Source organism: Pleurodeles waltl, chromosome 3_2, assembly GCF_031143425.1.
Source record: "Pleurodeles waltl isolate 20211129_DDA chromosome 3_2, aPleWal1.hap1.20221129, whole genome shotgun sequence".
Lineage (NCBI taxonomy): Eukaryota > Metazoa > Chordata > Amphibia > Caudata > Salamandridae > Pleurodeles > Pleurodeles waltl.
In genome coordinates, this window is record NC_090441.1 from 213888073 (window position 1) to 213911384 (window position 23312).

Sequence of the window (23312 nt, forward strand, 5' to 3'; positions counted from 1 at the left end):
TATATGTAGAAAAAGGGTAGTTTAAGACTTCGCAAGTACTTTTAAATGTCAAGTCGAAGTGGCAGTGAAACTGCACACACAGGCCTTGCAATAGCAGGCCCGAAACATGGTTAAAGGGCTACCTATGTGGGTGGCACAACCAGTGCTGCAGGCCCACTAGTAGCATTCATTCTCAAGGCCCTGGGCACATGTAGTGAATTTTACTAGGGACTTACAAGTAGATCAAATATGCCAATTGGATGTGAACCAATGTTAACATGGTTTAGGGAGAGAACATATGCACTTTAGCACTGATTAGCAGTAGTAAAGTGCGCAGAGTCCTAAAGCCAGCAAAAACAGTGTCAAAAAGATGGAGGGAGGCAGGCAAAAAGTTCAGGGTGACCACCCTAAGGCTGTCAGGTCTAACAGTTTGGTAGAGCACTGATAGTCACAAGCAATAGTGATCATGGTTTGGTAGAGCACGGAGAGTCACAAGCTATAGTGATCTTGGTTAGGTGGAGCATGGACAATCATGGTTAGGTAGAGCATGGCTAGTCACAACCGATAGTGATCATTGTTTCGTAGAGCACAGATAGTCACAAGCTATAGTGATCATGGTTAGGTAGAGCATGGAGAGTCATGAGCAATAGTGATAATGGTTTGGTAGAGCACAGATAGTCACAATCGATAATGATCGTGGTTTGGAAGAGCACAGATAGTCACAAACAATAGTGATCATGGTTTGGAAGAGCACAATTAGTCACAAGCTATAGTGATCCTGTTTAGGTGGAGCGTGGATAGTAACACAATAGTGATCATGGTTTGGCAGAGCACAGATAGTCACAAGCTATAGTGATCGTGTTTAGGTAGAGCACAGATAGTCACAGGCGATAGTGATCATTGTTAGGAAGAGCACGGATAGTCACAAGTCATAGAGATCATGGTTTGGTAGACAACGGATAGTCACAAGCGATAGTGTTCATGGTTTGGTGGAGCGCGGATAGACACCAGCTATAGTGATCATGGTTAGGTAGATCATGGAGAGTGATAAGCAATAGTGATCATGGTTTGGTAGAGCCCGGATAGTCACAAGCAATAGTGATCTTGGTTAGGTAGAGCATGGACACTGATGGTTAAGTAGAGCATGGCTAGTCACAAGTAATGGTGAGCATGGTTTGGTAGAGCACAGATAGTCACAAGCGATACTGATCATGATTTAGCATGGATGGTCACAAGCGATAGTGATCCTGGTTAGATAGAGCACAGGTAATCACAAGCAATAGGGAACATGGTTAGGTAAAACACTGATGGTCATAAACGATAGTGATCATGGTTTGGTAGAGCACGGATAGTCACAAGTGATAGTGATCATTGTGAGGTAGAGCATGGGTAGTCACAAGCAATGGTGATGATGGTTTGGTAGAGCATGGATAGTCACAAGCGATAATGATCATGCTTAGGTAGGGCATGGACACTCATGGTTAGGTAGAGCGTGGATAGTCACAAGTGATGGTGATCATGGTTTGGTAGAGCATGGATGGCCACAAGTGATAGTGATCATGGCTAGGTAGAGCATGGGTAATCACAAGCGATAGTGATCATGGTTTGGAAGAGCAGGGATATCCACAAGCAATAGTGATCATGGTTTGGTGGAGTGCGGATGGTCACAAGCGATATTGATAATGGTTAGTCAGAACACGGATAGTCACAAATAGCAGCAATTTACATTGTTGTCTGTGGTGCTCTCTTTAAACCTTCCTCTCCACTACACACTGTACGCAATATAGGTAAGTCTCTCCTCTGGCAGGCCTTCTAGCCCTAAGGCAGGGTGCACTATACTGTATGTGTGGGCATAGATGCATGAGCACCATGTCCCCACTGTGTCCCTGCCAAACCTGGGACGTAGTGAGTGAAGAGAGCAGCCATTTTAAATGCATGTGCTGGACACTGGTCAGTACAAGTTTCACAGCTACATGATGACTACTCTGAACCCTGGGTTGTTTGGTATCAAACAACTCAGAATGATAAATCCAATCTGGTACCAATATTGGATTTAGCGGCCACCTTAGAGGTGACCCCTGCAAAGCTAACTAACACTGGCATGGTTGCTGGCCAGTCACAACCAACCTGTCACCACCAGACAAGAATCTGTAATCCTGGAGTAAGAGCTCCTGCTCTCTGGGTCCCAGAGCAAAGCACTTTCTGGGTGGAGGTGTCACACCTCACTTCACAGGAATGTGCACTGCCCTGCTAGCGAGCTTCAAAGGGCTTACCCTCTTTGAAACTCGACCCCCAAGCCTGCTGCTAACAGCCGATGGCCGCCCCCATTGCAAACGCCCACTTTTGACGGGAGCAATGGCGGGAAAACACACAAAGGATAGGTGAAATGGCCACCACAAGCCTGCACTCCCCTAAAGTGTTGCATCCGAGGTGACCCCTCCATTTCATTTTCGTCCATCTTGCATGGTAGAAAAATAGCCTGGCGGTGCTTTTCCAAGTGGTCCCCCTCCGTGGCCTTGCACCGGCTCTAAATGTATGTATGTAAGTATCGGGGATTTATTGAATGCATTTCGACCGGAGGTATCAAAACGCTAATGCGGTAATTATGGACTGCTGCTACACCAGAAGATTATAGTGAAGATAACCAAGTTTTTACTTGCTTGGGAAATGGCAGTAGAAGGGGAATATTCCTGATTGTAAATGGGAGAGAAGTCCATAATCTTGAAGCGGCTGTAGAGAAGGCTCTCTCCCCCAACTTCACCTTTTTAGTCTGATAGGGGCATGTCAGCTTAGGATCAGCTGATCTTAAGCGGCGACTAGGAGTATACCCCCTAATAGTCGATTGTAATTATAAAGAGCCTTGTGAGTGTAGGGCCTTATGAGCCTTAAATAGTGCCTTGAAAACGACACGCTTCCTAATCAGTAGCCAATGCAATTCCTTAATGCCCTCTTTAGCCAATGAAAACTTGGCTGACCCTAGTACCAACCTGATTCTGAATGAGTTGTAACTTATTGAGAGATGCTTGGTTAACATTGAGGTAGAGGGCGTTACAATAGTCCAGTCTGTACACAATCAAGGCCAATACTACCATAACTCTGAGTTCCTGAGGGATGAAGGGGAGAACTTTCAGTAACATTTTAATAATCCAAACACACGTTTTGTTGACTTTATTCACCTGGGTGTCGAAAGTTAGACCTGAATCACAAGCAATCCCGAGGTTTTTAACCACTGCTGAGGGGACCAGTAGGGTCCCACATAACTCAGGCCACCAGTTTGAATTCCAAATTGCACCGAAGATAATGACCTTGGTTTTTTTTTCATTCATTTTTAGCCAGTTTTGGTCCATCCAGATTTTGACTGCTGTCATGCATGATTGAAATCTATTAGCTGTGATGGGAATCTTATCTCGGAAGGAAACTATAATTTGAGTATCATCAACGTAGGAGGACACCTGGAACTCAAAGGAACAGACCAAATCTGCCAAAGGCGTGACATACAGGTTAAAAAGGGTCGGGCTTAAAGAAGACCCCTGAGGAACTCCGCAAGGCAGCTGAAACCGAGCAGAGCTAAAATCCCTACATTTGACTAATAGAGTTCTGTCCTGGTAGAATGTTGCCACAATATTCAAAGCTGATCCTCTCAAACCTTCCTGATGAAGACGATGGGGTAATGAGGGGCGAGATGGTGTCAAACTCCACAGATAAGTCGAGCAGGATTAGGATGGCGCCCGCACCCTGATCTACCTGTTTTCTAATGGTGTCTGTAGTTGCAAACAAGGCAGTTTCCGTACTATGATGTTTCCGGAAAACCTGTTGGGATGTATCCAGGCAGTCATGTGTCATCAGGTAGCAGGTGAGTTCTTGGTTTAAATGTTTTTCTAAAACTAGGTAGAAGGGCAATTTGGTGTAAGTTTTTGAGATCTCCTGGGTCTCCCCCAGGTTTTTATTTTATGGGTATTCTAACAGTTTCTTTCCATTCTGAGGGAAACATGCCCAGTTCCAAAACCTCGGTATACATCCTCTCCAGTGGCCCTGCGACCGCACCCCTGACCAGATGCAGCACTCTGTGGGGGCACGGGTCAGCAGCGGACCCTGAATGAGTCTTGGATAACAGAGATTTGATTATATCAATAGTTAAAGGTGCACAATTTGCCAAGATGAGGTCCTCTGCCAGCCCCCCACTGGGACTACTGTCCATCTCCCAAAGGTAGCTGTGGAGTGGAAAACTCCAGATCAATCTTAACAATCTTGTCTTTAAAGAAATGAGCTACCTTATCACAGAAAATCTGAGAGTTATCTAAAACTTGAGGAGAAAAGGGGGTCTTTAAGCTCTTCACATTCTTAAACAATTCTTTAGGGATGTTGCCTGCGTTTAAAATTTTCTGTGAGTGATAGCATGTCTTAGCCTGTTTAATAGCATATTTGTATAATCCTCTCAGTTCTCTAAGCTTTATGCTTACAGGTAGGCTAGGGTCGAGTTTCCATTTCCTTTCCTGCCTTCTGCAATCCCTTGGGAGAGCCTTGAGCTCTCCAGTATACCATGGGGCAGATGTATTTTTCTTAGCTTTGTGATAGACAACCTTCAATGGGGCCACAAGCTCTATAGCATCCCTAATCCAAGCATTAAAGTTGGCAACTCAAGACCCTGTTCTTTCCTCGGACCTCCCCTGATTGCCCCCTAAGATGTGGGCGAGTTCCTCTCTTTTATCTGATCCCGTTTCCTGCAGATGGTAGAATGAGACTGTTTAAGTTCATTCCGTCTCATAGATCTTAAATCAAAAGGAATGAACCTATGGTCTGTCCATTCTAACTGCAGACACTCTTCTATCGTAATATTTTTATTAGTGGAGAAAATACCATCCAATGCATGGCCTGCTGGGTGGGTGTTTGTACGGATCGCCTGGACCCACCCAAAACAAGTCATGAGGCCAGGGATGGTGGAGGTGTCTTTATCCTCTTTAACTTCCAAATGGAAGTTGAAATCTGCAAGTTCAATGCTGTGATCTGAGGAGGTTAAGGTTCAATAATTTCGACCCAGTTATTGCTTCTTGGGACCGGGTGGACGGTATACGAAAAGACCTTCCTTATTTGTAGTATTCCTAATTTTGATTTTGAAGTAGCCGCCTTCACAAGAGTTTAAATCATCCATTAATGGGTCAAGGCTACAGCTCAGGAAGTTTTTTAAAATGATTGTCACTCCACCGCCCCTTTTGTTCTGTCTGCCCATCCTTGCTACGCCGTAGTCCAGCGGCAGTGCCGATACAAAGTCAGGGTCCGAGTCCGCTCTGGCCCAGGTCTCTGTTAGAAATGAGCAGTCCAGAGTTTTTTCTAAAGTAAGTTACCTTATTTCCAGGCTGTGCCTAATAAGCGAGCGGGCATTGATCAGTCCGCACTTTGTGGGGCCCAATGTGTTCATATTTTCAATCTCTCGGTGGACTGTGTATCCGGGGACCCATAATGTATGCACCCCCGCCGTTCATCTGTCTATACTCAGGAGTCCAGGTGCATAATCTACAGCCCCATCTTTTCGCAGGAGGGAGAGGGAGAGGGGCCATCTCCTCTTTCCTGCCACAGAAATTGGGCCTAAGATTCCGAAGTTGAGATCCTGTGTGAAGCCTCTGGATACAATTTTCTTTAGGACCAGCTGCATTTCTGGCCCCTGGTCACGGTCGGTCACGGACGGGCGTATGGCACGCCCCCGCAGCGCGTGTCCGCAGCACCCCCTGGCTAAATAGCGTTTGCCTCACATGTGGTGAGGAGGGGGCGCGGCACCAGATGCAAGCGACTAGACGGACGTCCACCAAACAAGAAGTTGCCTGTAAGATGGCTGCCCCCCCCCCCCCCCCCCAGGGCTCTAACGGTCCCTTCTACTAAGTGCAATGTGAACTATACTGTGTAAAATTATTAAAAACGCAGAAGCCTTGAAATGTAATAGCCAATTTTAAAAAGGTGAGTATCAGAATAAAAGTGAAATTAACGAGTGCACAATGCTCTGAGTAGCACGGTGTGCACAAAATAGACTTTCTGCAGCTGCTCCTGCCGAAACCAGGAGCCAACCAAACTTTTCCAGCTGGTCCTCAGGGTCCACCAATGACCTCAACCTACAACCAAGAGGAGACATTAGTAAATGCATTGCCTGATTTAATATGCATTTTTAAAGTATTTTTCCATTTATTCCTCCGGTACATAACTACACACAGAACTGAGCCATTTTCTAACTTTGAAAATTCATAACTTAAATAGTACTTACCCTGTTTTGATGATCTTGGTCTTAAAAAAATTACAGAAATCTTAAGTATTTTTGTAAATTGGTCTTGAGTTATTCTTTTGAGTGTGTGTTTTCATTTATTGATACTGTGAGTACAACACATGCTTTGCATTTCTCCAAGGTTAGCCTAACTGCTCAACCAAGCTACCACAAAAATCAGAGCATTAGGTGGTCTAGTTTTTATCGCTGTAAACCAATATGTGGTTACCCGGACCCTCTGCACAACAGTGCACAACGTTACGCACACTACATAGAGGGCCAGCTGCCTACATTTGATGGATCAGCGGTGGGATAAAGACTTTGCTTTTGCTGATACCACTTTGTCAATTTGTGAGCACAAGTAACTCTCCAAATTGTCTTTAGCTTAACTGCATTTTGTTCAATTGGCTAAAATCTTAGCAAATATTTAAAATAACTGCTAGGGCCCTGGCTCGGTCCCTACAACAATAGTTAGAATTTATAAGCCCTTACTTTAGTTGGCCTTATCCAAAAAAGGGCTTCAAATTTATATAAAGGTCCCAGCTTTAGCAAAGTAAACATAGGAGAGTCAAAGAACCAAGGCTAGGCGCTCAACATGGTCCCTTCTCAGGCATATAGCTGTGACCAGTTAAGGAAACTCTGCAAACTCTACCAGATCCATACTGGGAAAAATGCGAACACAGACAAGCTGAGGCTTCTGGTGGCCGAATATGGGAGAGACCACTCCACAGAAGAGGTAGATGGTGAAGCTTCTGGTGGAGAGGATGATGCTGTGGACAATGGGGGAGAAGGGAGTTCTTCTGCCCCAAGTCCAAGAGCCCCCTCAGAGGAGGAAGTGGCTCTAGACAAGTTATCCCAAAGGTTGGCCTCAGAGGCTCAACTTTTGGAAATAGAAATGAAAAGAAAGCAGCTGGGCTTAGCACCCATCTCCGGTGTCAGCATACGTATAAATAGGGAGAAAGGAAGACCTTCCAACCTAAGACTCACAAAAGGAGTCTCCCCCCCCTTAACAAGATGGAGATGATCTCCAGAAGTGGTTCATTGCCTTTGAAAGAACCTGCATTGGAAGGGGAATCCAAAAGAAGCACTGGGCACTCTGCTATGGGAATTATTCTCAAGAAGGTGCAGAGATAGGTGGTTCCTGACACTGAGTGAAACAGATGTTAAGTCCCATGATCTCATGAAGGGTACCCTGATTGAGGGCTTTGGATTTACCACTGAGGAATACCTTATAAAATTCAGGGGGACTCAAAAATCCCAGAGTCAGTCCTGGGTAGTATTTGTGGATGCTAGGTGGTTGGTTGGAGGGAAACAAGGTACATGATTATGAAGGGCTGTACAATTTAATTATGAAAGAACTCCTTTAGAGTAATTGTGTCCATGAAACGTTGCACCAGTACCTAGTAAACCTGGGGCCAGTCTCCCCTTAAGAGTTTGAGAGGAAGGCTGATCATTTGGTGAGAACTAGGGTATCCAAAACCAGGGCTGGAGGGGGTGACCAAAAGAAAGAGTCAGGGAAGCCCCCGCCCAAGATAAAATAATTGATCACCCTAGAAATAAAGAAAAGGAGTACTTAGGCCCTTGAAGATCTGTCCAGGAGGTGGACCCAAAGACACCTCACAAAACAAAGGTTGGTAGAGTAAAAACTGGGATTCCACTAAGGCATGGTGCCACAACTGTCAAAAGACAGGGCACCACACCAAGGGTAGCCAGTGCGGCCATTGGGGGTGACTCCGCAGATGAGGAGGTCGTCATAGCCTTTACCTGGCTAGTGGACCCCACATGTGAGCTGGAGATTCCAGAGGGGAGTAGACACTTCCACCACCTACTGGTGAATTGAATCCCGACCACTGCCCTGAGAGACACCTGTGCCAGTCACACAGTTGTGCATGACAGGCTGGTACTCTCAACAAAGTATATCCCAGGAGAGATTGGCAGGGTAAAGGGTTATCCCAGGGAAAGTCACTGATAGGCCAGTAGCTGTAGTGCCTACAGAGATAGAGGGTCCCTTAGCTGGAGAAGGGTGGTAGTCAGTACAGACCTCCCCCTTGACTGTCTCCTTGGAAATGACCACTCAGAGGTTGGTCAGAGCCCAAAAGAGGAATTGGTTCAGTGCCAGTCCTCTCCCAAGGATTCTGGAGGTGCTGCCCCTGCAGTGAGTGCATATAGGCCCCAGAAGAAAAAAATGCAAAAGAAAAGGAAAGGTGGGCAACCTTTCACTAGGCACCAGAAAGCCAAGGAGGTTCTACTCCATTAGGGAAGAACTCCACTGTTGGAACTGGTGAAGCCCAGTTTGACCTCCAAGATCTCCTGACTAGTCAAGATACCTGCTTAGTCTGAGTTGGTTGCTCCTCAGCTGGCAGAAAAGAGAGTCGAAGAAGGGTGTTCTCTGCAGGATGCAGAGACCTCCCACTCCCATACAACCGACAGGTGCCCTGAGCCCAAAGAAGCCTGTAAGTTAGCCCTGTCCCCTGTGGGCATGGAGCTAAAGGTGTGGTTCTGGGCACTGACAGCTGTCAGTGGCCTCTGCTGGGTGTTAGCCTTTATGGTTGCATTGTCCTTGGCATGGTGGTCTGACCCCATACCAAATAGTAAGTTAAGTCCCCTGACTCTGTTGGTCATGGTGGGGTTACTCAAGTTATGGGTAGCTTCTTCAGGTAAGTTAGGGATTGCCTTGGCTTAGAAAGGAATAGCAGAGGTGGACACCTCTGACCTCAAGACAGACGGGAAAAGTGCAGACACTGGAAGTACAGGTATAAAACAATTCAAATTGGGTCTTAGAACTGTTGAGGACGTAGGAGGGGGGGGACAGGAGAACAATAGGCTGTGAAAGCAGGACGGCTGGGGGGCTGCAAGGGGCTTCTCCACCACCGATCCCCCTACACCTGACAGATGGAGGGTGAGAAAATGAGAACTCAAGAGACCTGAACCCCAGCCTTTGTCACATAGTGTAGATTAATTACATGAGCCTGTAATTGGGTTCTATTGCCTGACCAGAGTTCATTGAACTTCCAATCAGTATTTCCTGGTTTCCTTCTCATGAAATCTGATAATAAATCACAAAGCAGCAAGATTGGACATTAGGAAACAGTTGCTCCCTCTTTGTACCCACAGGGCAGACCCCTGCCCTCTCTTGCTTAGCTCTTTCCTCCTGTTCCCATTTCTCATCTTTCTGATTATTGTCGCCTCTGTTCCCTCCTGTCTCTGCTTTTCCCTTCCGGCGCCTCCATTTCCTCTAAATCCTTCTCCTCTCATCTCATTTCCTTCCTTACCTTTTCTCTCCTAGTTTCCATATCTCGTCTCAGTTTCCCTTTCCTGTTTGTCCATCTTCAATTTCTTATTGTTTAACTTTTCAATCCTATATGAAACACATTTTTCTTTGTTTCTCTTTATGCATTAATGTATTCATTAATTCATCATCCATTCGCCAATTCAACCATCCATTAATTCATTTCCCCCCTCCCTTTCTTCATCACTTCACCTTTGTTCATCCTCACACTTGTTTCGTGCTCTTTGGCTCCTAACTTCTTTCCCATCCATCTCCCACCTTCTCACTCCCCTCGCATCTTCTTTTCTCTTTCACTGTCATTTTTTACCTAGTAATTCCCTTCTGTCTCATGTTCTTTATTTTCCTTTTCACTCTACTGCCTTTTTTCCCGTATTTTTTCATTTACCCACTACTACTCTGCCTTTTCTCTCCAGCCAGTTTCTCCATTTAATTTCACTCTCCTCCCTCCTCCATTTTTATCATGTTCATCTGCACTCTTGTGATTCTTTCCCCTTCTCTCCTTTTTGTCCTTTTCTCCGCTCCTCTTCCCTTGTCTCTTTTGTGTTTTTCAATAACTTCCTTCCCCCACCATCTCTGCTTCTCTACTCTCTTGTTATATGTTTCTTATGTCGTCCTACCTTCTTCCTCTGTTCACTCTCTTGCCTTCTCTCTTTGCTTCCACTCTCTCTATCCTAGCTTCTTGCACCTCTCTTCTTGTTGTCTCCTTTCTCTCAGTCTCCTTCCTTCTTCTCTCTTCTACTGATTTACTCTTCTATCTCTTTTGTCTTCACCCTACACTCTCCTACTCCATAACTTCTCTCTTTTGTCTTTCCTTTGCTTCTACGCCATATGCCCCCCCCTTCTGTATCACCTAGACTGTATCCCTGAATGCTCTCTTGTGTTCTCCTTTCCACTCCATTTTTCCCCACCTCCTCCCTCTCTTGCCCTGGAAATCCTGAATCTACTTAAACCTAAATTCTAGGAATGTATGAGGAAAATTGCTTCTTGGATGTCCTAGAACTTTCTACAGCTTAATAGTGATGAGAGAGAGATTGTGCGGTTTGGGAAAGCCGTGGACCACTGCTCCGGCGACTGGTGGCCATCAGACTAAACAGCATCACCTCAACCTACAACAGTGGTTAAGAACCTCTGACCAGGAGAGGGCTGGTGGGCTCTACAGGAAGTATTAGCTTCGGCATTGGCTGCCTCTTCACACAAGAAGGACCCTTAAACTGGCTCTTGTGGTCAGCGGCCTGGACTATGGAAACGCCCAGTTGGTGGCTGTAAATGAATCATTTTTGTAATGAAAGTTTTTCAGAACACCGCGGCTCATCTTGATGGCAAACTTACCCCCCACACTCCATCTCAACCTACTCTAGGATCATTGCATTGGCTTCCTATCAGAAAACGTGGCATCTTTAAGCTATTACGTCTGTACGTAATTCCTTATCCTGCAAGGGGCCTGCTTATTTGAGACATAAACTCGTCCCCTATTGTGCCTTAGAAATCTGAGATCTAAGCGTCAGCCCTCGTAGCACTCGCACAGTCAAGTATGGTGCCCAATCTTTGTCTTATCTCAGCCCGCATCACTGGAATAAACTTCCTCTGCATATTTGTGCGTGCTCCAACCTAGCGTCTTTCGAAAAATCCCTTCAAACCTGGCTCTCCGAACCACCCTCTTTTTAGGTCGAGCATAGCAGCGCGCATCCGCTGCTTTTCTGTCGTGTTGGTCTGTATCAGTACCACTCACTCGTGGGCTTGCCCTTCAAAAATCTTTTGATGACACTCGTAAATGGTTTACCTTTGTCCCTCCTTGGGGAGGTTTTGTTACTGCCTTGGCCATCGGCCCTGCTACATGGCTAATTGCACTTTTGTCGATAAGTTTGACTGCGAGCGAACTTCTCTTTCCTTTTGTGTCTCTCTTGGCGCTGATGCTCATGGCGGCCATGGCGCTGCATGCTGATGCTCATGGCAGCCGTGGCGCTGTGAAGCGGCTCGCTTATGTGAAGCTCTTTTACTTTTAATTTTCAGTTTATGTGGTAAGAAAAGTCCGGTTAGGAGTTAACAACGCTAATAGCTCTAACTTGAGCAAACGCGAGATCCATTGCATTGCAAATGTTTGTTTCCTTTTTCTTTCTTGTCCTGGGTCTGTACTACAGCGCCGAGATCCCCTTTGGGGGTGATTGATGCGCTATACTAAGTGTAGATAACACAACCTAACAAGTGTGTTGGCACCAGGCAGTGAGTGAAGCCAGAATCCCCTCATGAGGTCATCAGTCTACTGTTCGGATGTTCCCAGATTCCACTGCACCATTCTCGAGTCTCAAACCCCCACTAATCCTACTCCTGAGCTATGATACTCTCCTTCTTTCTGTCTCAAGCCTCGCCCTTTCCTCTTCGCCTCTTTCATGCCAGTCACATCGTCTACTTCTCTCTCCGTCTCCTGCTTCCTCCCTCTCTTCACTTTATGTGATCTCTGGGCTTCTGCATTCTCCTTTCTTCTCTCATATCCAGTTCTTTCTCTTCTACTCTTTGAACAGCTCTCCTTCTCCTTCCATGTATTTTTCTTTCTTCTACCATCTTTTTTCTTCTTTTCCCTCCTCTGTCCTCTCTTCTCCTTTCCGCTCATCTATTACCTTCATCCTTCCCTACTTTCTCTCTCATGTTGGGTCCTTTTTCTTCCACTCTCCTATTTTCTCCGTCATGTCTTCTCCTGTTCTCTTGATGTGTTTCATGTCTGATGATTACTTTTCACTCTTGCCTGTTTCTTCTCTCCTCTAGTTCTGCCAGACGCAGGACATTGAGTACTTGACAGGTCGGGTCTGGATCGGCTTCTGGCTCATCATCTTCATCTTCATCATCGTGGCAGCTGAAGGCAGCTTCTTGGTGCGGTACATCTCGCCTTTCACTCAGGAGATCTTTGCCTTCCTCATCTCTTTCATCTTCATCTACGAGACCTTCTATAAGCTCTACAAGGTGCGTGCCACAGTCTGGGGTTGGTGGAGGGTGGGTCTGCGCCTCTTAACGCCGAGGGCTCAGATCTTCTCCAAGCATTGGTGTCTATTCGTTTGCAGAACCTGTCTAAGGCTGGTGACACCTCTTGGGGTCACACCGTGCCAACACACACTGCACACCACAGAGATGTGCATGAAGTCCCTTATGCTACTTGACACTGTCCTGGGTCTTGGACTCTATGAAGGTGTTTATGTTCCAATAACACACGCTCTACACCACATAAATGCTGGTAAAGCCCCTTCCACTCCTTGATCCTCTAAATTTTCTAGTGAGGTCCTAGCACAGTTCTTCATTCCAAACCATAGAGCTAGACACCTATATGAGTGGACTCTTCCAAGCTTCCATATGTCTCACATTCACAATTAGGGAAGTTTCATCCAGGTACCTGCTGTCTGTGTTGAGAGTCCGGGTCCAAAGTTCATAGAGGACTGTCAGTCACCCTAAACGAAAGAGATGTTCATGCATGGTCTTCTCTCTAAACCATAGTGATGTCCATGGAGCACCAATGCTCACTCTAAACCATAGAGACTTTGATGGAGTTCAGTCTCTCACTTTAAAATAAAGAGAGGTTCGTGGAGAACTGTTGTATTCTCATGTTAAGGTCGCTTTAATGGGTAGCATGTACATGACAGCTCCCAGTGGAATGTGGAGCTCGAGGGGAGTCAATTGAAGCTGTCGCACTGTTGGGTTCAGCCATATGTGACTTTGCTTGTCACAATAAACTTCTCATAACATACATCACCACAAAACTGCATTATATCATCCCAGGGAAAACGGTTTAGTGGAGAGATTTAATAGGGTGCTAGGCGAATGTTTACAGTTAGCCACTAAGACTGGATTAAAATGGAAAGATGAATGGAGGAGCATGTTGTGGAATTATAGGTCCACACCACATTCAGCACCAGGAGAATCTCCCTTCATGCTGCTAAGAGGGAGGAACCCTGCAACAATGGCTTGTCCTGTACAGATGAGAGGTGGAATGGACCAGGGCTAGCATGCGGTAGAAGTTCCAAGAAGAGTGAGGGGGAAACAATCTGAATATTGCCAGAGACATAATACTAAATTGAGAGGAAGTCCCCATAAGTTCATGAAGGGACAGTCTGTGCTGTGGAGTTGGGCACTATGGTAAGGAAGGGAGACTACATTTTCAAAGGCTAGGAAAATAAAGGAAGTTCTTGGCAACATTGTCATTCGTGAGGGTGGTGAGAAATGGAACATTAGGAGAATAGTTTCTTGCAGTACAGAAAATGAGTCTGGAAAAAATGCTAATGAAAATTCTTTTGTAGACGAGAAAACTGACAGGGCTTACCCAGGAAGGAAAAAAGTGAGTCTAACGTGGCTCAAGGAATATGTAAGGTAGTTATCTATTTCCACTGCACTGTACTGTATTGCACTATCATTACCTTGAAATGTGTTTATCTGTGTTTATCTCTAAATATCTCTTTGTATCATATATATGTAATTTATTTCTATAGGGAAAGATGTGTTTTAGTCACACATTAAGGTTGCTTTAATGGGTAGCATGTACCTGAGAGTTCAATGTGGGATGTGGAGCTTGAGGGGAGTCAGCTGAAGGTGTCGCACTGTGGGGTTCAGCTGTATATCACTTTCCTAGTCACAATAAACTTCCTTTTAAAACTATCGTAACGTGGATGGGTTCTTTCAAGCACCATCTCTCACTCAAAACCATAGAAATGCTCACTGAGTGGATTCTGTCATTCAAACTATAGAGATGCTCGTGGAGCACCATCTCTCAATCTGAACCATAGAGCTGCTGATTGAGTACAGTCTCTCATTCAAACCATAGAGATGCTCGTGGAGCACCATCTCTCACTCTGAGCAATATAGATGCTCGTTGAGTACAGTCTCTCACTCTGCACCACAGAGATGCTCATTGAGTACAGTCTCTCAGAGATGCTCATTGAGTACAGTCTCTCACTCTACACCACAGAGATGCTCATTGAGTACAGTCTCTCACTCTACACCATAGAGATGCTCATTGAGTACAGTCTGTCATACAAACCAGAGAGATTCTCATTGAGTACAGTCTCTCATTCAAACCATAGAGATGCTCATTAAATGCAGTCTCTCACTCTAAACCAGAGAGATGCTCATTGAGTACAGTCTCTCATTCAAACCAGAGAGATGCTGTTTGAGCACCATATCTCACTCTAAACCATAGATATGCTCGGAGAGCACTATCTCTCACTCAAGCCATAGAGATGCTCATTGAGTACAGTCTCTCACCCAAACCATAGAGATGCTCATTGAGTGCAGTCTCTTATTCAATCCATAGAGATACTCATTGAGTACAGTCTCTCACTCTAAACCACAGAGATGCTCATTGAGTACAGTCTCTCACTCTAAACCATAGACATGCTGATTGAGTAGAGTCTCTCATTCAAACCAATAGAGATGGTCATGGAGCACCATCTCTCACTCAAAGCCATAGAGATGCTCGTTGAGCGCAGTGTCTCACTCTAAACCATAGAGAGGCTCATTGAGTGCAGTCTCTCATTCAAGCCATAGAGATGCTCATTGAGTACAGCCTCTCATTCAAACCATGTAGAGGTTAATTGAGTGCAATCTCCCACTCAAACCAAAGAGATGCTAATTGAGTACAAACTCTCACTCAAACCAAAGAGATGCTCATTGAGTACAGGTTCTCACTCTAAACCACAGAGATGTGGATAGAGTAGAGTCTCTCATTCAAACCACAGAGATGCCCATGGCGCACCATCTCTCACTCTAAGCCAAAGAGATGCTCATTGAGTACAGTCTCTCACTCAAACCATAGAGATGATCATTGATTAGAGTCTGCCATTCAAACCAGAGAGATGCTCATTGAGTACAGTCTCTCATTCAAACCAAAGAGATACTCATTAAATACAGTCTCTCACTCTAAATCAGAGAGATGCTCGTGGAGTATTATCTCTCACTCTAATACAGTCTCTCACTCAAACCATAGAGATGCTCATTGAGTACAGTTTCTCACTCAAACCATAGAGATGCTGATTGAGTACAGTCTCTCACACAAACCAGAGAGATGCTCATTGAGTACAGTTTGTCACTCAAACCATAGAGATGCTCATTGAGTACAGTCTCTCACACAAACCAGTGAGATGCTCATTGATTACAGTCACTCTAAACAATAGAAAGGCTCATTTAGAGCAGCCTCTCATTCAAGCCATAGAGATGATCATTGAGTACAGTCTCTCACTCAAACCATAGAGATGCTCATTGAGTACAGTTTCTCACTCAAACCATAGAGATGCTCATTGAGTACAGTCTCTCACACAAACCATAGAGATGCTTATTGAGTACAGTCTCTCACTCTATCCCTCTAAGCCATAGAGATGCTCACTGAGTACAGTCTCTCACTCCAAACCACAGAGATGCTCATTGAGTATAGTCTTTTATTCAAGCCATAGAAATGCTCGTTGAGTACAGTCTTTCACTCTAATCCATAGAGATGCTCGTGGAGCATTATCTCTCACTCTAAGCAATAGAGATGCTAGTTGAGTAGAGTCTCTCATTCAAACCATAGAGATGCTCGTGGAGCACTATCTCTCACTCTAAGCAATAGAGATGTTCATTGAGTACAGTCTCTCATTCAAGCCATAGAGATGCTCATTAAGTACAGTCTCTCACTCAAACCATTGAGATTCTCATTGGGTGCAGTCTCTCACACAAACCACAGAGATGCTCATTGAGAGCAGTCTCTCATTCAATCCATAGAGATACTCATTGAGTACAGTCTGTCAACTAAACCATAGAGATGCTGATTGAGAACAGTCTCTCATTCAAACCATAGAGATGGTCATGGAGCACCATCTCTCACTCTAAGCCATAGAGATACTCATTGATTACAGTCTCTCATTCTAAACCATAGACATGATGACTGAGTACAGTCTCTCATTCAAACCATATAGATGCTCATTGAGTACAGTCTCTCACTCTAAACCACAGAGATGCTCATTGAGTACAGTCTCTCACTCTAACCCATAGAGATGCTCATTGGTTAGAGTCTGCCATTCAAACCAGAGAGATGCTCATTAAGTACAGTCACTCATTCTAACCCATAGAGATGCTCGTTGAGTACAGTCTCTCACTCTAAATCATAGAGATGCCCGTGGAGCACCATCTCTCACCTTACATGATAGAGATGTTCATGGAGCACTTCTGCTCACTTTAAACCTTAGAGATATTGAGGGAGCACTGTCCCTCACTCAAAATTCTAGAGATGCTCATTGAGTAGAGTCTCTCATTCAAACCATAGAGATGCTCATGGAGTCCATCTCTCATTCTAAACCCTAGAGATGCTAATTGAGCACAGTCTCTCACTCCAAACCATGTAGATGAGCTCATTGAGTGCAGTCTCTGATTCAAACCATATAGATGGTCATTGAGATCAGTCTCTCATTCAAACCATAGAGATGTCTGTGGAGCACCATCTCTCACCTTACATGATAGAGATGTTCATGGAGCACTGCCGCTCCCTTTAAACCTTAGAGATGTTGAAGGAGCACTGTCCCTCACGCAAAAGTATAGAGGTGCTCATTGAGTAGAATCTCTCATTCAAACCATAGAGATGCTCATGGAGTCCATCTCTCATTCTAAACCATAAAGATGCTCATTGAGTACAGTCTCTCACTCTAAACCATGGAGATGAGCTCACTGAGTGCAGTCTCTGATTCAAACCATATAGATGGTCATTGAGTTCAGTCTCTCATTCAAACCATAGAGATGCTTGTGGAGTCCATCTCTCATTCTAAACCAAAGAGATGCTGACTGAGTACAATCTCTCATTCTAAACTATAGAGATGCTCATTGAGTACAGTCTCTCATTTTAAACCATAGAGATGCTCATTGAGTACAGCCTTTCACTCTAAACCATGGAGATGAACTCATTGAGTACACTCTTATTCTAGACCATAGAGATGTTCAAGGAGCTCTGTCCCTCACTCAAAAACATAAAGATGCTTGTAGAGCACCATCTCTCACTCTAAACCATGGAGATGCTCATTGACTACAGTCTCTCATTCTAAACCATAGACATGCTGTAGGAAAGTACCATCTTGCCTGGCATGTTACCCCCATTTTTCACTGTATATATGTTGTTTTAGTTGTATGTGTCACTGGGACCCTGGTAACCCAGGACCCCAGTGCTCATAAGTGTGCCTGAATGTGTTACCTGTGTAGTGACTAACTGTCTCACTGAGGCTCTGCTAATCAGAACCTCAGTGGTTATGCTCTCTCATTTCTTTCCAAATTGTCACTGACAGGCTAGTGACCATTTTTACCAATTTACATTGGCTTACTGGAACACCCTTATAATTCCCTAGTATATGGTACTGAGGTACCCAGGGTATTGGGGTTCCAGGAGATCCCTATGGGCTGCAGCATTTCTTTTGCCACCCATAGGGAGCTCTGACAATTCTTACACAGGCCTGCCACTGCAGCCTGAGTGAAATAACGTCCACGTTATTTCACAGCCATTTTACACTGCACTTAAGTAACTTATAAGTCACCTATATGTCTAACCTTTACCTGGTAAAGGTTAGGTGCAAAGTTACTTAGTGTGAGGGCACCCTGGCACTAGCCAAGGTGCCCCCACATTGTTCAGAGCCAATTCCCTGAACTTTGTGAGTGCGGGGACACCATTACACGCGTGCACTACATATAGGTCACTACCTATATGTAGCTTCACAATGGTAACTCCGAATATGGCCATGTAACATGTCTATGATCATGGAATTGCCCCCTCTATGCCATCCTGGCATAGTTGGCACAATCCCATGATCCCAGTGGTCTGTAGCACAGACCCTGGTACTGCCAAACTGCCCTTCCTGGGGTTTCACTGCAGCTGCTGCTGCTGCCAACCCCTCAGACAGGCAGCTGCCCTCCTGGGGTCCAGCCAGGCCTGGCCCAGGATGGCAGAACAAAGAACTTCCTCTGAGAGAGGGTGTGACACCCTCTCCCTTTGGAAAATGGTGTGAAGGCAGGGGAGGAGTAGCCTCCCCCAGCCTCTGGAAATGCTTTGTTGGGCACAGATGTGCCCAATTCTGCATAAGCCAGTCTACACCGGTTCAGGGGACCCCTTAGCCCTGCTCTGGCGCGAAACTGGACAAAGGAAAGGGGAGTGACCACTCCCCTGACCTGCACCTCCCCTGGGAGGTGTCCAGAGCTCCTCCAGTGTGCTCCAGACCTCTGCCATCTTGGAAACAGAGGTGCTGCTGGCACACCGGACTGCTCTGAGTGGCCAGTGCCACCAGGTGACGTCAGAGACTCCTTCTGATAGGCTCCTTCAGGTGTTAGTAGCCTATCCTCTCTCCTAGGTAGCCAAACCCTCTTTTCTGGCTATTTAGGGTCTCTGTCTCTGGGGAAACTTCAGATAACGAATGCAAGAGCTCAGCCGAGTTCCTCTGCATCTCTCTCTTCACCTTCTGATAAGGAATCGACTGCTGACCGCGATGGAAGCCTGCAAACCTGCAACATAGTAGCAAAGACGACTACTGCAACTCTGTAACGCTGATCCTGCCGCCTTCTCAACTGTTTTCCTGCTTGTGCATGCTGTGGGGGTAGTCTGCCTCCTCTCTGCACCAGAAGCTCCGAAGAAATCTCCCGTGGGTCGACGGAATCTTCCCCCTGCAACCGCAGGCACCAAAAAGCTGCATTACCGGTCCCTTGGGTCTCCTCTCAGCACAACGAGCGAGGTCCCTCGAATCCAGCGACTCTGTCCAAGTGACCCCCACAGTACAGTGACTCTTCAGTCCAAGTTTGGTGGAGGTAAGTCCTTGCCTCACCTCGCTGGGCTGCATTGCTGGGAACCGCGACTTTGCAGCTACTCCGGCCCCTGTGCACTTCCGGCGGAAATCCTTTGTGCACAGCCAAGCCTGGGTCCACGGCACTCTAACCTGCATTGCACGACTTTCTAAGTTGGTCTCCGGCGACGTGGGACTCCTTTGTGCAACTTCGGCGAGCACCGTTTCACGCATCCTCGTAGTGCCTGTTTCTGGCACTTCTCCGGGAGCTACCTGCTTTAGAGAGGGCTCCTTGTCTTGCTCGACGTCCCCTCTCTCTGCTGGTCCAATTTGCGACCTCCTGGTCCCTCCTGGGCCTCAGCAGCGTCCAAAAACGCTAACCGCACAATTTGCAGCTAGCAAGGCTTGTTGGCGTTCTTTCGGCGGGAAAACACTTCTGCACAACTCTCTACGGCGAGAGGGATCCGTCCACCAAAGGGGAAGTCTCTAGCCCTTTTCGTTCCTGCAGAAACCTCAGCTTCTTCTGTCCAGTAGAAGCTTCTTTGCACCCGCAGCTGGCATTTCCTGGGCATCTGCCCATCTCCGACTTGCTTGTGACTTTTGGACTTGGTCCCCTTGTTCCACAGGTACCCTAGATTGGAAATCCACAGTTGTTGCATTGCTGATTTGTGTCTTTCCTGCATTATTCCTCTAACACGACTTCTTTGTCCTTAGGGGAACTTTAGTGCACTTTGCACTCACTTTTCAGGGTCTTGGGGAGGGTTATTTTTCTAACTCTCACTATTTTCTAATAGTCCCAGCGACCCTCTACAAGGTCACATAGGTTTGGGGTCCATTTGTGGTTCGCATTCCACTTTTGGAGTATATGGTTTGTGTTGCCCCTATCCCTATGTTTCCCCATTGCATCCTATTGTAACTATACATTGTTTGCACTGTTTTCTAAGACTATACTGCATATTTTTGCTATTGTGTATATATATCTTGTGTATATTTCCTATCCTCTCACTGAGGGTACACTCTAAGATACTTTGGCATATTGTCATTAGTATAACTGTGTACTGTGTTTTCTTATGATATTGTGCATATGACACTAAGTGGTACTGTAGTAGCTTCACACGTCTCCTAGTTCAGCCTAAGCTGCTCTGCTAAGCTACCATTATGTATCAGCCTAAGCTGCTAGACACCCTATACACTAATAAGGGATAACTGGGCCTGGTGCAAGGTGCAAGTACCCCTTGATACTCACTACAAGCCAGTCCAGCCTCCTACATTGGTGGCAGCGGTGGGATAAGTGCTTTGAGACTACTTACCACTCTTGTCATTGTACTTTTCATAAGAGAAAAATATACAAAACAAGGTCAGTGTATATACACATAGCCAAAAAGTTTTGCATTTCCTCTTTTCACTCTTTTCTAAGTGCTGAAAAGTACTTCTAACTTTCTAAAAAGTTCTAAAAAGTTTTAAAAGTTTTTTTTCTCTGTCTTTCTAAAAGCTCTGACAAACTTTTTATCTTTTACTATCACTTTAACTCTCTCTAAAAATGTCTGGCACAGGCCAAAATGTTGATCTGTCCAAACTTGCATATGATCACCTTAGCTGGAAAGGAGCAAGGAATCTCTGCATAGAGAGAGGTTTGAGTGTAGGGAAGAATCCTTCCTTAGAACTGTTAATTAACATGCTTAGAGTACAGGATAAGGCCATAAGTGCCCAATCTGGTGAAAAAGTAGCTAATGGTTCTCAATCTGATCCAGGGACTCACCCAGGAAAAGATTCAGGAAATAAACTTCCTAGCCTGCCCATTACTAGACAGTCTAGCATAGTTGGTAATGATGATGAGCCACACCATATAAATAGTGTTGTCTCACATCATAGCAAAAGCATTTATTCTCACCATACTGGTAGTAATGTTTCTGTTAGCCAAGCTGTTAGGGTGGCTTCTGTCCATTCTCACCATACTTCTGTTTCAAGGCATGTCCCTCCCACCCACCCTGATGACAGATTGTTAGAAAGGGAACTCAATAGATTGAGAGTGGAACAAACCAGACTGAAGCTCAAGAAGCAACAGCTGGATTTGGATAGACAGACTTTAGAAGTAGAGAAGGAGAGACAGAAACTGGGTTTAGAAACCCATGGTGGCAGCAGCAGTATTCCCCATAGTCATCCTGCAAAAGAGCATGATTCCAGGAATCTGCACAAGATAGTTTCCCCCTTACAAGGAGGGGGATGACATTAACAAGTGGTTTGCTGCACTTGAGAGGGCCTGTGTTGTACAGGATGTCCCTCAAAGGCAGTGGGCTGCTATCCTATGGCTATCATTTAGTGGAAAAGGTAGGGATAGGCTCCTTACTGTGAAAGAAAATGATGCTAATAATTTCCAAGTTCTTAAGAATGCACTCCTGGATGGTTATGGCTTAACCACTGAACAGTACAGGATAAAGTTCAGAGAGACCAAAAAGGAGTCTTCACAAGACTGGGTTGATTTTATTGACCATTCAGTGAAGGCCTTGGAGGGGTGGTTACATGGCAGTAAAGTTACTGATTATGACAGCCTGTATAACTTGATCCTGAGAGAGCATATTCTTAATAATTGTGTGTCTGATTTGTTGCACCAGTACTTGGTGGACTCTGATCTGACCTCTCCCCAAGAATTGGGAAAGAAGGCAGACAAATGGGTCAGAACAAGGGTGAACAGAAAAGTTCATACAGGGGGTGACAAAGATGGCAACAAAAAGGATGGTAAGTCTTCTGACAAGGGTGGGGACAAATCTAAAAATGAGTCTTCATCAGGCCCACAAAAAAACTCTGGTGGGGGTGGTGGGCCCAAATCCTCTTTTAATCAGAACAAGGAAAAGAAACCATGGTGCTATTTATGTAAAATAAAAGGCCATTGGACAACAGATCCCAGTTGTCCAAAGAAAAGCACCAATGCTCCTACCACTACAACCCCTACTGCTACCCCTAGTGTCCCTACTAATAGCAGTGGTGGTGGGAGCAAACCTACTAATAGCCAATCCAAGGGAGTAGCTGGGCTCACTATTGGTAACTTAGTTGGGGTTGGCCTTGTTAGGGAGGCCACAGAGGCTGTGTTAGTCTCTGAGGGGGCTATTGATTTAGCCACCTTAGTTGCTTGTCCCCTTAATATGGATAAGTACAAGCAACTACCCCTAATAAATGGTGTTGAGGTTCAGGCCTACAGGGACACTGGTGCCAGTGTGACTATGGTCATAGAGAAACTGGTCCACCCTAAACAACACCTACTTGGTCACCAGTACCAAGTAACCGATGCTCACAACAACACACTTAGCCACCCCATGGCTGTTGTTAATCTCAACTGGGGGGGGGGTTACTGGTCCAAAGAAAGTTGTGGTAGCCACAGATTTACCTGTAGACTGTCTACTAGGAAATGATTTGGAGACATCAGCTTGGTCAGATGTGGAGTTGGAGGCCCATGCAGCAATGCTGGGCATCCCAGGGCATATTTTTGCTTTGACAAGGGCTCAGGCCAAAAAGCAAAAAGGACAGGGAAGCTTGGATCCTGGAACAATGGACCAAGTGCTCCCTAAAGCTAGGGCTAGTAGAAGCAAACCACTTCCTACTATCCCTCCCTCTACAGTGGATTCTACTTCTGAGGAAGAAGAATTCCCTCCCTGTGCAGAACCTACACCAGAGGAGCTGGAAGCAGACACTGCTGAGCTTTTGGGTGAAGGGGGGCCTGCCAGAGAGGAGCTGAGTGTGGCACAGCAAACCTGTCCCACATTAGAGGGTCTCAGACAGCAAGCTGTCAAACAGGCTAATGGGGATGTCAGTGACTCTCACAGAGTTTACTGGGAGGACAACCTCTTGTACACTGAGCATAGGGATCCTAAACCTGGAGCTGCCAGGAGATTAGTGATTCCTCAGGAGTACAGAAAGTTCCTCCTAACACTGGCACATGACATTCCCCTAGCTGGACACCTGGGTCAAATGAAAACTTGGGACAGATTGGTTCCATTGTTTCATTGGCCTAGGATGTCTGAGGACACAAAGGAATTTTGTAAGT

General features: G+C 45.6%; 1 protein-coding gene across 1 annotated transcript in view; it reads left to right on the forward strand.

Moving 5' to 3' along the window:
* SLC4A3 (solute carrier family 4 member 3) overlaps positions 1-23312 on the forward strand; it is a 706827-nt gene that overhangs the window by 560464 nt on the left and 123051 nt on the right. The window contains exon 16 of the mRNA XM_069227213.1: positions 12276-12470. Coding sequence (XP_069083314.1) covers positions 12276-12470 — 195 coding nt within the window. The remainder of the gene's footprint in view (positions 1-12275; positions 12471-23312) is intronic.